At 45.5% G+C, this 13,182-nt stretch overlaps 1 protein-coding gene across 6 annotated transcripts; it reads right to left on the bottom strand.

Moving 5' to 3' along the window:
• Window positions 1-1,129: 1,129 nt before the first annotated feature.
• st8sia5 (ST8 alpha-N-acetyl-neuraminide alpha-2,8-sialyltransferase 5) lies at window positions 1,130-12,594 on the bottom strand. 6 transcript variants are annotated; one of them, XM_037483867.2, is made up of 9 exons: window positions 12,170-12,594; window positions 8,428-8,535; window positions 7,969-8,055; window positions 5,383-5,475; window positions 5,043-5,201; window positions 4,256-4,400; window positions 4,041-4,153; window positions 3,529-3,621; window positions 1,130-3,395 (listed from the first exon to the last, which is right to left on the bottom strand). In XM_037483867.2, exons 1-9 carry the CDS (start codon window positions 12,313-12,315, stop codon window positions 2,933-2,935), a joined length of 1,407 nt encoding a protein of 468 aa, XP_037339764.1. In that variant the 5' UTR covers window positions 12,316-12,594; the 3' UTR covers window positions 1,130-2,932. The 6 variants fall into 6 exon arrangements, with proteins under 6 accessions (XP_037339764.1, XP_037339765.1, XP_037339766.1 ...); XM_037483868.2 differs by having other exon boundaries at window positions 5,043-5,129; XM_037483869.2 differs by lacking the exon at window positions 7,969-8,055.
• Window positions 12,595-13,182: the final 588 nt, after the last annotated feature.

Raw genomic sequence — 13,182 nt, 5'->3', positions numbered from 1 at the left:
CACACACACACACACACAAACACACACACACGCACACACACACACTCTGCCTTACAAACACTCTTTAGTCACTCTAATAAAAAGTGAGGCTGCGGTCATGAATCCTATTTAAGTAAATGAAAAGTATCTTAAGATTCACTACAGTAACGCGTTACATTGCAGGTTAAGGTTAGCTTAGCTCTGCGTGATGCTGTCTAATGGAACACAGAGTGTTATGTTGCATCGAGAAGTTCATGTATGAACATTTTGTTGCACTCTCAAATTTAACATTACGCTAAAAGGTGACATTTTATCAACCAAAATGTTGTTTAATCAACCTCACTTTGTCATGTGTCACTGAAGTAGTTCATCAGAATTTCAATGGATATTTAATTTACATCTTAAGACAAGTCAAGTTCTCCTCCCATCATGGGATTATTTATTTATTTGAAATACTTTATGGCTTGCTAGTGGGTAAAAGTGTTAATAAAATACAAAGTTAAACTATAAAATCAACAGTGTACATAAACAAATTCATCAATGCAAATTTTCCCTTCAGGTTCCATCACACGCTTTGCGCCGATGAGCCAGATCATCCCATTAGTCTTATTGCCGCCACCTGTCACCTGATAGGTATCAAGGGGAAGGGCAGACTTCGGTCGTATTGATCTTTCAACATCGGATTACCCAGCAGAGAGCCAAACCTCATTTTTAACCCATTTGACGCATTTAGGACATTATAAATCACTAATTATTTTAAGATTCACTCACTTTTCTTGTGCTCACCTGCAGAGTGTGAGTTACAGTGTCACTACTGCGTGGACGGGATCGGGCCGTATTCCCAGCCGCCGTTTGCTGAGTCAGTCAACGAAAGGACACGGACACCGACCGCTGCTCAATAATTGAGGTGTTGACAAACCAGAGGTTAACTGATCTAAAAAATGAGATTTTTTCAAATAGTATCGTGTGTCTTCTGCGGCCACGACAGGCGCCGCATGCTGCGGTTCAGCGGGGCATTCGGGTCACATGGCACACGCCTCTTCTTACTTGTGACAAATGTATTGTTTGAATGTGTAGAGAAGAAGCTCAGTCTGCTACACACACACACACACACACTCACACACAATGATCATTGATCCATAGACGTAAGTGAGAAAATCCAAACAAGTTTATTTACAAACACATTACCGTTATAAAGAATGATCCAGAGTCAGTGGAGAAGTGTTGGACGTCACCTCTTTTCAGTCGACAGACCGGTTCCCCTCCGTTTCCATCCTAGATTCATTTAGTGGTCGAGCCAAAACATTTTTTGGTGTTCATATTTGCTGAAGTCGTATCTCTTGTGCATAAACACCAAAACGGTCGATTAGAAATCATGACAAAAGGAGAACATCTTGTCGTCAAGCACGTCCCTCAAACGCAAATAAATAATGGAGAAGTGCTGAGCAGAGCGTGAACCGAGAAGAAAGCAAATATTACGTCACAGTCTCTTAAAAACATTTTGCAATGTAAAACTAAATAAACGGTAAAAACGTACCAGCTTTCTAGGGCTTAAATGCACAATGCTGAAGTTCCACATTTCAGATGGGAAGGTCAACAAAAAACAAAAAAAAGTGTCGTAGCATTTTACAAAAGGGCAGCAATCACCTTCGTGCATCTTTAATCAAAAAGAACTCAATCCATTATTGTACAAGTCAACAGATCCCCTCTTCTCTCCGTGTAAAGGTTTGTCCATGATTCTCCAGAAGCACTGTGAGCTCCAGCGGAGGCTTACGTGTAAACATCTCAGTGACCATCGAAGCAGGCACACACAAAGCCAAGTACAGAGCAAAGTCATGCAGAGCGTTACATGATGATAACGGACGTCTACGCCGGGCGAGACTAATTCCAATAGAGTATAAGTCCCGAGAACCGCACATGAACTTCTGTACTTTTAGAGTCACGAGCGTCCTCCAGGTTCAAGAATAAAAACTACGATTTAAGCCTGGCGGTCGTGTTCTTCACAGAGAAGCCAAAAACACGCGGGGTGCATCGCGTGACATACAGAGGGGGGCACGACGTCTCATAAGGCAGCGTGGCTTAAGACATGGATGACAACGGGAGGCGTGGGTCGCCGTGTGCTCACGACGTCACTCGACACAATCTGCTCACGTGGGGTCGTTTCGAAATATTTGCTATGCTTTTCGTCCAAAAATCGTGACTAGCCGGAAAAAAAGAAAAGAAAGAAGAGAAGAAACATTCCCCTTTGTCCCCAGAGAAATCCGAGGGCGGTTAACCGGGCGGGAGGAGGCCACTGAAAACAGGCCGTCTCAGTAATCATTTTAAAATATTCACCCGGTGAATCTGGCGATTAGGAAAGAGATTACAAAAGTAGACAATTGGATGTTAGAATGTTACATTTTTTTTTTCTCCAAATATTAGCTTAAAACTACTAAGGTCCGGGTTCTGTTTCCCCAGACGTCAAAAGCTGCCACACCCACAGAGTGTCCAAGGTAGAGAGAGGAGACCGGAGGGGGGGCGAGGGGGGGGGGGGGGGGGGGGGGATGACGCGGCACAAAGACACCCACCGCGGACCCATTTCAGCGCGGCAGAGTACCTGTGCGACGTCGAGTAGAAAACAACACCTCGGTAACACAGCGGAGCCACTAGAAAACGTCACGGAAAACGACACCGATATGAAGACCACGTTTTCACATTTAAAAACAAGCATTCTACTGGAGATGATCAGAGAGCGATTTGATTGGCTAAGCACGGCGGCTTAAGAGAGGGGCGCGTTGGCAGTGTGTCGGTGAGACACGTGGGGGGGTGGGGGGAGGGGGGGGGGGCAGAGAAGTGTGCGCTCCCAAGTGCCAAGTGCAGTGTCTCAATGACACGAAACAAGAACACAACCCGGTAAACTACGTCGAAGCGGGGGGAGGGGGGGGGGGGTGTTGTTGTGCAGGGCGGTGTGCGATCACGTGCACTGCCCCGTGTGCACGTGGACGATCCCGCGGGTGTGCATGTGGATGAAGTTGAAGATCTCGTGGGGCATGGCGTGGAAGCCCGGCCGCGGCTTGACGTTGTCGTAGTAGTGGTGCGTGATGAAGATCCCCGAGGGGTTCATGGGAAACGCCCAGAAGCCGTAGAGGTGGACCTCCTCGCACATCTCCAGGGCGGCGGTCACCAGCATCAGGCCGCTGCTCACCCGCTTGGCCCGGACGCCCTGCACCGCCCAGAAGCGCTGCACGTTGAGCAGGTACTGCGGGTGGAAGAAGAAGACCCCCCGCTGGGAGTCGAAGTCGTCCAGCATGTACTTGACCCTGAACGACACGTCGGTGTTGCGGGTGTTGTAGAAGGCGGGGAGCACCACCGACGAGTTCTCGTATTTCTGCAGGACTTCGTAAAAGGGGCGCCGCCATTTCTCCAGCTTCTGAAATCTGCAGAGGGAGGGGGGTTGGGGGGGGGGCAAAACGTGAGATAGCACAAGCCAAAAGAGAAGGACTGATGGAGAGAGAGAGGGGGGGGGGAGGGACAGGCTTGATTTCTCGATCGGACCTTTATTTACAGTACCTCTCCGTAATAATGCTCGGATTAATTGTCACCAGATCGGTTTTAGTGCCGACATCAGCTGAGTACTTCTCGTTGATGGGGGGGATGTTGCACCTGCAGAGACAAACAAAAAAAAAGCATAAGTCTGCTGATGAAGGAGCTTAAATGTATTGGATTTGACAGTAACTTTGCATGCATGTTGGAAAGCACTGTTAATCGTATGGTTGTGTGCAGGAGTTGGACTTAAATCAAACTTGACTGAATGTTGGCTAAACCTGGGTTGCAGTATTTTTTACTCCAGCAGATGAAATCAGCCAGCAATGGAATTAAATGACCACGATAGGTCCAAAGGTAAGTCTGCCATTATCACTGGATGCATAACATATTGTGCAAAAACAGAAAGGTATGTAACTCATACAGTAAATCACAGACACAAGCGTCGTGACACAGGCAAAGGCTCATGGGTAATCTAATCCGTTTGCATCGTTGCTAATGCCGAGTTGTATGTATGTTGAGGTTTTTATCCTTTATACCTAAACACAAAATCTGCCGAGTCGATTTCCTTTCCACACTTGGTGTTCTTGATGATGCCGCCGTTTCCGACGACGGCACATTTCTTGTACTGCGATTTGGAGTACGGCATATCCTGGATGAAACGTAAAAAAAAAAAAAAACGGATTTGAATTTTCCACCAGCAATGGGGTCGAAAAAAAACAAGACAACGCGGAGGAACAGGCGCTCCACTCACATCTGGGAACATCTTGAAGACTTCCGTGGTGACGGGGAGGATACCACTGGTATCCACCTCGTACCTCAGTTTGGTCCCTGCAGGAGTGTTCCTCTTGGTGGTGAACAGAAAGGAAGGAGCGTTACAGCAGCGAGTCAGAGACATCCTTCAGGAGGACACCAGAGAGGGGAGGGAATCAGTTCATTGGGTAAAAGACTCAGGATCAAAGCTTAACCCAGGCGTGTGGTGTTTGGTATTTGGCTTTACCTCCTCAGTGTTTTTGGGGGGGGTCCCATGACCCTGCTGTTGTGTGTGTAAAAATAGTCATTGCGAAATCGACCCTGTTTTTTTAAAAATTTCTTTTCTTCTCTTTTCTTCCGATATTAACAAAAGCGAATATGTCATAAAGAGAAGCACTGAAGTAGTGAACCATCTCTTTGCCGCAAACGGGGATTTCACATTTGACGTAGGTGACAAAGAACAAAAAAATGATCATTAAGCATTATTATTACAATAATAAACAGATTTCATGTGTGAAAATGGCAGTTCATGGCATGTACACTTATATTTTTTTGTAATTTACAGAGGAAGATCTGTGCAGTTAGAGTCCCTCTGGATTAAAATCCAGTGCAGAACATATTTAGATTTTATATGAACGCCATATACATTTCTAGACTGCAGCTGCTAAAACTGTGGGTTTTCATATTCTCCATTTGGCCGCCATCTCATGGACATATTTCAAAGAGACACTTTGATGTAAAATGTGGGAAATGAGTAAAAACACGTTCCGAGTCTGAGGGATGCTCACTTGAAGTTGCTGCTCTCCTCCTTGTTCTGCTCCCATCTACACACCTGCAGGTTCCGCCATCTCTCAAACAGGTCCGAGGTTTTCACCCTGGCAGACAGGCAGAGAGACTTGTGGAATGAGGAAGGGTATCCGTGGCCATGTATTTTCCGATTAAAGTTTCTATGAGAGTAGTAAATTGAAGAGGCATCGTAAAAAGATTTTTTTTAAAAACGACTCAAAAGGACAAATGGGAGGAAGGGAGAGGGGGGGGGGCAGAAGTGGGAAATATCGGTCCACTGGGGGAACCATGTCATTCATAAATGAGGTAGTCCCGCCTCACGTCGTCATAACGACCACTCACATCGTCAGGACTTTGACGTCCATGATCTCCTGTCTGAGCTCCCTGCATGCAGTGGAGTTGTATTCATATGAGCCGTCGTAGTTTTCAAGATACCTGGAGGGAAAGACACGGTCATCCTCGGCCTCTCCACACACACACACACAAGAGAGTCAACAGAAATATTTATGATTTTTAAACTGTGGAGATAAAATGCAGTAAAAAAAAAAAAAATGAAATAAAAACTGTGTTGAAAATAGCACAATAAAAGCAAATATTTTATATTTATTACAAAATATCTTAATGAGGTACTGGAACATCAGTGTGGCATTGTGTGGGATGAGAAATGAGAGAAGTGATGCAACTGATTTCGGGCGTCACAGAGAGCAGCATTCGGTTCACTGGACACTTGCACCAGATTCTTTTACATCTTAGTCTAAACCAACGGGATCCACTGACTGAAGAAAAGTCATACCTCTCATATTTTTGCTAATTTATTGATTGGTTATGATGAAAACTTGCATGGTTTAATGTCGGCGTCCTGTCATTAAAATGTGTAGAAATGCTGTGTATGTACAGTATATATCAATTTGGAAGAGTAACGGAATACTTCATTACAATACGTTTATATAATATATAAAGGAATATTATTTGTCAGTAACCAATAAGATTTCGGGATTTTAATATTTTCAATTTGCGCTAAAGAAATTAGTATATTTAGAAATCATTATATTCAAATGACAACATGAACAAAATAACATACGGTGTTCTTTGCTTTTGTACAGTAACTGTGTTTCCATATCAACGTTTCATTAAGTCTAACGTTATATTTCAACATGTCACAGATAAACTAAAAGGCAAATCCAGGTCATAATAACCTGCTTTAATGCTGATTGATGTGCTTCATAGATCTAAATGTTACTCAATTTTCTAAAGATTTTGACTACATCCATTTTTTTTTTTTACTGTTTAGAGTGTGGAAATACCACATTACAGCATAAGAGAGAAGGGGAAAAAAGAGAACATTTTATGTTATGTTGTTTATTATGTTACTATGAATAAAATGATATAATATAATAGGCGCTAAAGTGTGAGAGTTATACACAGAGTTTTAATATCGGCCAAATGATCGGTCTCCCTCCCTGAAGGTTTCCTCCTTCAGCTCTGAGTCATCATTTTCCTGTCGGGTTCGGGCCGAGCGCCGAGTACACGAGTACATGTGTACACGAGTACATGAGTACATGTGTACACGAGTACATGTGTACACGAGTACACGAGTACACGAGTACATGAGTACATGAGTACATGTGTACACGAGTACATGAGTACACGTGTACACGAGTACATGTGTACACGAGTACACGAGTACATGAGTACATGTGTACACGAGTACATGAGTACATGTGTACACGAGTACACGTGTACACGAGTACACGAGTACATGAGTACATGAGTACATGAGTCATCGCTCTCGGCAAACAGCCAAGCCGTTAAACAACACTCTTGCATTAAAATTAGAAATATCTAAACTTAGTATCTGAATCTTGAAAAGCTCTAAATGTCGTAATATAGTTTTACAATTTACATGTATAATGTAAACTGACACCAATTGCAAGTTGTGTTTGTAAGAATGAATGTTGTTGTTGTTTTTTTATCAGATAGATAAGATGGATGGAGTGAGGGGTTTGGGAGGATGAATAATATTGCAGAATATTAACTTTGGGCTGTGGAGGCAAACAAGGTGAGTTAAGAACTGAAACAACACAACCAATAATAATAATAATAATAATAGATGAACACAACGAGCCATACAATGGAGAGATGCATTAAAGGAACAAGATGCTCGGGTGAAGTCGTAAGGAACAATGAAACTGGTTGTCTACATCCACCTGATGATGTATTTCTGAGGTTCAACTGAAAGGAGCATCGCTTTCTCTTTGCTCCGCATGCGTGCTTTAGCTGAGATGATGAAACCTTTGCAAGTGTTTCTCGATTCGCTCCATGAGAGATGAATTTCCACCTCGGGTGGGTAGTCGTACAATGCCGCCTCTAAACCAGCATTTTACCACCGATGCTATCTACCGCTTGGTGCAATTTGGAGAAGGGGGCGGGGGGGGGGGGGGGGGGGAGGGGGTTTGCACCTTTCTGTCTTATCTATAACAAGGAAAAGTTGAAAAAGGGGGTAAATCCAGGTCGCAGAGAGAGACAATGCAGATGTGAGAAGGGGGAGGTGGGAGTGTGGGGGGGGGGGGGGTAGCAGAGAGAAGTGTCCACGCTGTATATGGCATACACACACAGAGCTTTGCAGGACACATGAGACACAGATCGAGGAGGACAAGGCATTCGGAGATGGGTGCTGGATGGGACACATGACGTACGAGGAGAAGCCAGCACAGGGGGGGGGGGGGACACCGTGGTTTAACCGGCTTCTGAAGGGGGGGGGGGGATCTAAGGGTTGAGGTGGACGGGATCAGACAACATGCAAGAGCAAATCTGAAGTGCAACCACCACTGAAAAAATATGAGAGTTTATACCTTTCAGAGTAATGAAAAAAAAGAGGCATTCTTGGGTTTCTGTGAAAGTACTAAAAATGCCTTCAAACTGTCCTACCTTTTTTTTTTCTTCTTAATATCGGCTAGGCAGGGTGTGACTATTACGGAGATCTGTGAATCTGGCTGAAAATTCTGACGGAAACATCTGTCAACATGCAGACAGGTTAAGTTAGAGTTAAATATGTTTAGGTAGTCCTGCGACATCAGCGCCCTCTGCTCACTTCCTAAACCTGCAGATTGCAAAACAAGTAGAGCAAGAAAAGTGTACATGTGCTGCAGCTGTTATTCTCTCTTAAGCATCTGAGTAGTAACTGCTGCACACGTCACAGCGGCCCAGTGCACACATGCAGTGCCGGGTCGTCACTACATGATGCATTTCAAACTTGTACTCTCTCTTTCTCTCTCTCTCTCTCTCTCTCTCTCTCTCATGCTCTCTTTCTCTCTTTCTCTCTTTCTCTCTCATACACGCTCTTTTCTCAGAGGTGTTGTGCAGAAAGGTCACACGCTGGAAAGGTACCTTTTCCTTCCATTTCTGGCCGGCTTCAGAGATCCGTCATCCGAGAAATTAACGGGACCGGTCCAATTTCCTGTCTCGTCCCCTTTGAGTCGGCTAAACTGTTGCGCACTAGCAAGAAAATGAATCAGTTTATTTGTGATTTATTGTCCTCACTGTGCAGAAAGTCAAAACACATACAACCAAGCCCGACTCACAGTTTGCAAACGCACACACACGTATATACATTATGGGGCAGCAGCTTTCTGGCTTAGGAAAAACAAGTCAAAGTATGACATCATTAATGGTAAGAATGAATTCTCGGGTTGATGACATCATGGTTTGAATGGTTCCTTTATGCTGGGCTGGAGATTTAACACCCACATCCCTGGAATATTGGCCTGCAGGAGTGTTAGACTACGAGTTAAAGATATTTTGGACAGATTTTGCCAACTCGGCTGAGGAGGAGACGCCAACAAGACTTGCCAAGGGTGGATTTCGATGGTTTCGAAGCGTATTTTCCGCCGGATGCTTCTTCAAAAGGTGGTGTCTTCAGGGAGTATCTCATCTGTGTAGCACTTATTAGCAACTAAATATTAGCATGTCTCTGCCTCCGCTGTATTAACTTCCACTAAAACCATCATGGAGAAGATTTCAGAGGAGGCCATTTTTTGGTGCAGTTTAGAGATGTGGGGGGCATCAGATTGGTTCATAGTCTGCTTCTAGTACATTTAGCGGCAATAGTAGTTCAGTGATGTCTACCTGAGTAGAAAATGAAGACAAAATGTTTATTTCCTGGATATGGGAACCCAAACTAAATTGTTTGTGGACTGTAAGTATCTTTCAAGAAACTTATCCCGACATATTAAAAGGTTAAGTGTGGTTCCGACACAAGTCACAGTCCATCCAGACATCAGTGGGTGTGAAACTCCTCCCGTTACCGACCGAGTATTATGCAAATATTCATGTGTGACTAATCTGACATGAGTCAGAGTGATCTGTGGGTGGTGCGCTAAATTCAGCAGGGAAATTGAAGCTGAAGAGCCTTTCCGGGTGCATTATGTGATCGAGTATTCATTGTCGTCACACTCGTGGCGATGCTCGTGCAGGAGCATCCAAGACCTCAATGACCCCCCCCCCCCTTTCACCCGTTTGCTGAGCAGATGTGTCCCTTGATCAACAACACGTGTATTATTGGATTCTCCCAGTGACTCAAAGGTCAATACAAGGTCTTCAAGTCAAACAGCGAGGGTCCACTTATCTCCTAGTGACTCAGTTAGGAGCACAGAGAGACAGTAATGTAAGCGCTGGTTTGGACAAACAACAAGCTCTGCTGCACTAATGCGCTCTGATTCTGCCCCCGAGCGCCCTTAATGGGACTTGAAAGCAGGCGGGACTTTTATACTTATTGGATTTTGGGACTCGGGTGGTTTTCTGGGGAAGGTCTGGGCACTGACTCACGTGTCCATTTATTATTTTCAGAGCCGTTTCCTGTGACAACTATAAGAACTATAAGAATCTTCCTAAAAGGGGCACAATTGTCTGCATCAATATACAAAACGTAACAATTGCGTTAAAAGAAAAAATGCGGCCTTTGTCTTTTTTGTCCTATCTATTTTTAACAGGGAACCACTAGTAAATAGTATAAGTGCTTTGTCTTATAAATAATAAACTAGCGCTTTTATGTACCGTTATGTGTTTTTACGCGTAATAAATAAATTAAATAAATAAAACACCTGGAAAAGCTCATGAGCAGTCCAAGAAAAAAGAAAAACTTATTATAAAAGCTAATAATCATAACAGAAATATTTTTTACTTTCTTTCCATGATGATTAAAAAGATGAAATCATCTCCAGATTAACGACGACGAAATCAGTTCTATGGACAACGCTGCTCATCTTCTAGAAGGTTACTAATCAAACCGCTCCAGCCTCCTTTCTTTCTATCGCTGGGAGTATTTTTAGACGTCGCCCTCTTCACGTCACGTAGAGTTAAAAGTTAATATGTCCTGACTTACAGAAGTGGGTCTCTAGCTGTGATTAAATAAGCCTCTCTGCCATTTCACAATCATACACTCTTTGCTACTTCAGCTTAATGGGACCGAAGGCTGGGGGCGAGCTAATTCAAGTGACCCCGCCCCCCCCCCGCTTGCGTCCAGAGGAGTCGATTGCGGCGATGTTCGTGACTGGGCTTCACTCTAAGGGACGACCTCTGACCTCTGGACGCACGACTAAGACTGACGGAGCTCTCTATCTTTGCATCCAAACGCCTCCTGTGATGCTGCTCCGGGGCCTCAACGACTCTGGAAATGTAGACAACAAATCCTCCTACACGCTGCCACCTCGGGCCTCAGCAGGGATCCAGGTTGGGCGTGGCGGGTTTTCCGCTTGTTTACGCTCAAAATGATGTCATAAGATGAGGTCCCCCCCCTCCCCCCCCCTCCCCCGCCCACCCCACCGTCTCTCTGCATCACACACACACGCACACACACACGCACGCAGACATCACTGCCTCTCAAGCCTTTCACTCTCGCCGTGTCCCTCCCTTTCCTCTCCCCCGCTTGCAATGAGGTTGCGGGTGCAGGCAGACTGTAGCAAAATGGCTGCTGCTGCATGAGCCCGCTGCTTTATGTCAGCCTGCCCCCCCCCCCCCCCCTCCACACTTCCCCTATTTTTATCAGGCGGACGGAAAGTGTGCGCGTGTGTGTGCGTGTGTGTGGGTTTGTGTTTGTGTGTGCCGGATCTGGATCCATGCATCTCAGCGCAGAGGTGGAGATGCATGGATCCACAATAAGTAGACCAGACCAGCCCAGCAGGGTGCCAGTGGGTGCGTTAGCAGCTGCGGGGAGCTTTCAGATTGGAGCACATGTATGTTTGCTTTGAAGTTAGCATATATGTGCTAAAATATCTGGAGGTGGGGTGGGGGGGGGGGGTTGTTGGAGTGATTTTTGGGTTTCTTTGTGACCACCTGAAGATACAACATCCTGGCTTCTCTGCAACCTGCTCGTCTCACACAGAAAATTGTCTGAGACGTAAAGAACAGGGGCCTGCTGTATACATATATATGCATTAATATATATGTTTTTAAAAAGGGGTAGACAAGTGCTAAAGTGGACCACCCATATGGGGGAGACGGGTACCGTTGCGGAGGTATTATAAAACACGTCTCTGCAGTGGCTGAGTGTGAGCTGGGTGCAACCTGGTGAAATGGTTTACTTAGCAGGGACCAATAAGAAATACACATCATCGTTATAGTGCCGATATCATTGTGATAATCTGATGCCTCTGTAAGATGTAGGCTACGACCAGTCGAGAAGGCTGAAACAGAAAATCAAATAAAGATATTTGGGGGGGAAACAAAAGAAAGGGAAAACCTTACCATACACAGCTGGAACACTGTGTATGGTGTGAATGTGATGCTTCACTTTCAGAAAATATTAAAAAAAAAAAAAATCCAATGGAAACTGTTTCTATGCCACTGGAAAATAAGATGGATGGTTAATTGCTATTATTCTTTTCAGCCGTGAAAGCTTGTTTTCCCCATGCGACCCCATCCGGGCCACTACGTACCATAGAAGCACCGGTTATCTATTCCTCACCATTCAGTCATTACCTGGGCATTGAGTCTCACACACATCATCTATACGCACACTGGCATGCTTTATCTATTCGTGCATTTATTCTAAGCTTTAACGCTCACAGCAACTCGAGAGCGTTTAAACGGCCTGGATGGGAAGGTGGTGGTGGGGGGGGGCATCGGCACTTACCTCTTGATGTAGTTTTTCCCGTAGAGGATCTGCTGCAGCAGCGTGACCAGTCCGAATGCGCAAAGGAACATGAAACAAAGCGATCTGTTGCCGAGTATGTCTTTACCCGACGACGGGTCGGCGTATCCCATCCTTCGGCGCAGCATCCAGGGGGCCTGACGGTGACACCCGGTTAGGCGTCTCTCTCCGCCGCATTCAGGAGCGGGGTCGTGTGCCCGCTGGACAGCCCTCCGTCCATCACCTTTCTAGGCTATGTCGCATGCTCTCGTCGTCGGCGGTGGATGATAAAGCATCGCGATGAATCGCCCGGTGGTGACCTCAATTGCAAACGAGTCTCAAAAAAAAAAAAGAAGAAAAAAAGAAGAGACCCCCGTGGCCACTTCTGAGGAAGTAGTTGCTACATATGGATAAATCTGCCGCGGGGGGGGGGGGGGGGGGAGGTGTTGGTTTGCGTCTGGTGTCGTGCAGATTCCCTCCAAAAAAAACGACGCGCCGCAGCGGGGTGGAGCGGATGCCGAGATATTACACCAGCAATCAGTGCATGGCAGGAAACGAAAACACTCACGTCCTCGAATCTCGGCAGAGCTGCGTGACTGAAACGTGGTGGGGGGAGGACGCGCCTTCTCTCTCAGCCGGGGGGGGGGCGTCGCGCTTCAGTCAGATGCCTCTCACTCATGAGCCAAAACCCAAGGTCATGGTCTCCTTTGCAGGGATGCACCTGTGATCCTAAAATAGCCTGTTTAAATTAAACTGCCCCCCCCCCCTCCCCACCCTGGCTAGGAGAACTGTATCAGCTCGTGCACCTGAACTGGAGATCACGTCATCTAAATCACGTCTTCAGAGCTGATGCTGTTGCAAACATTATGCTTTTAACTGCTTTCATGAACCTTTATCCGTTCTCCCTTTTATGCAGCTCATGCACAAGATGTCCTGCCCTGCATTATATTTGAATTGAACGTCTCACTAACGTCTCATCAACTTCATCTCATCAATCACCCATACAAGCTGCAGAG

Source organism: Pungitius pungitius, chromosome 18, assembly GCF_949316345.1.
Source record: "Pungitius pungitius chromosome 18, fPunPun2.1, whole genome shotgun sequence".
In the NCBI taxonomy this organism is placed as follows: Eukaryota; Metazoa; Chordata; class Actinopteri; order Perciformes; family Gasterosteidae; genus Pungitius; species Pungitius pungitius.
Note: the sequence above shows the minus strand (reverse complement) of the source record. Positions and strands in the feature narration are given on the sequence as shown.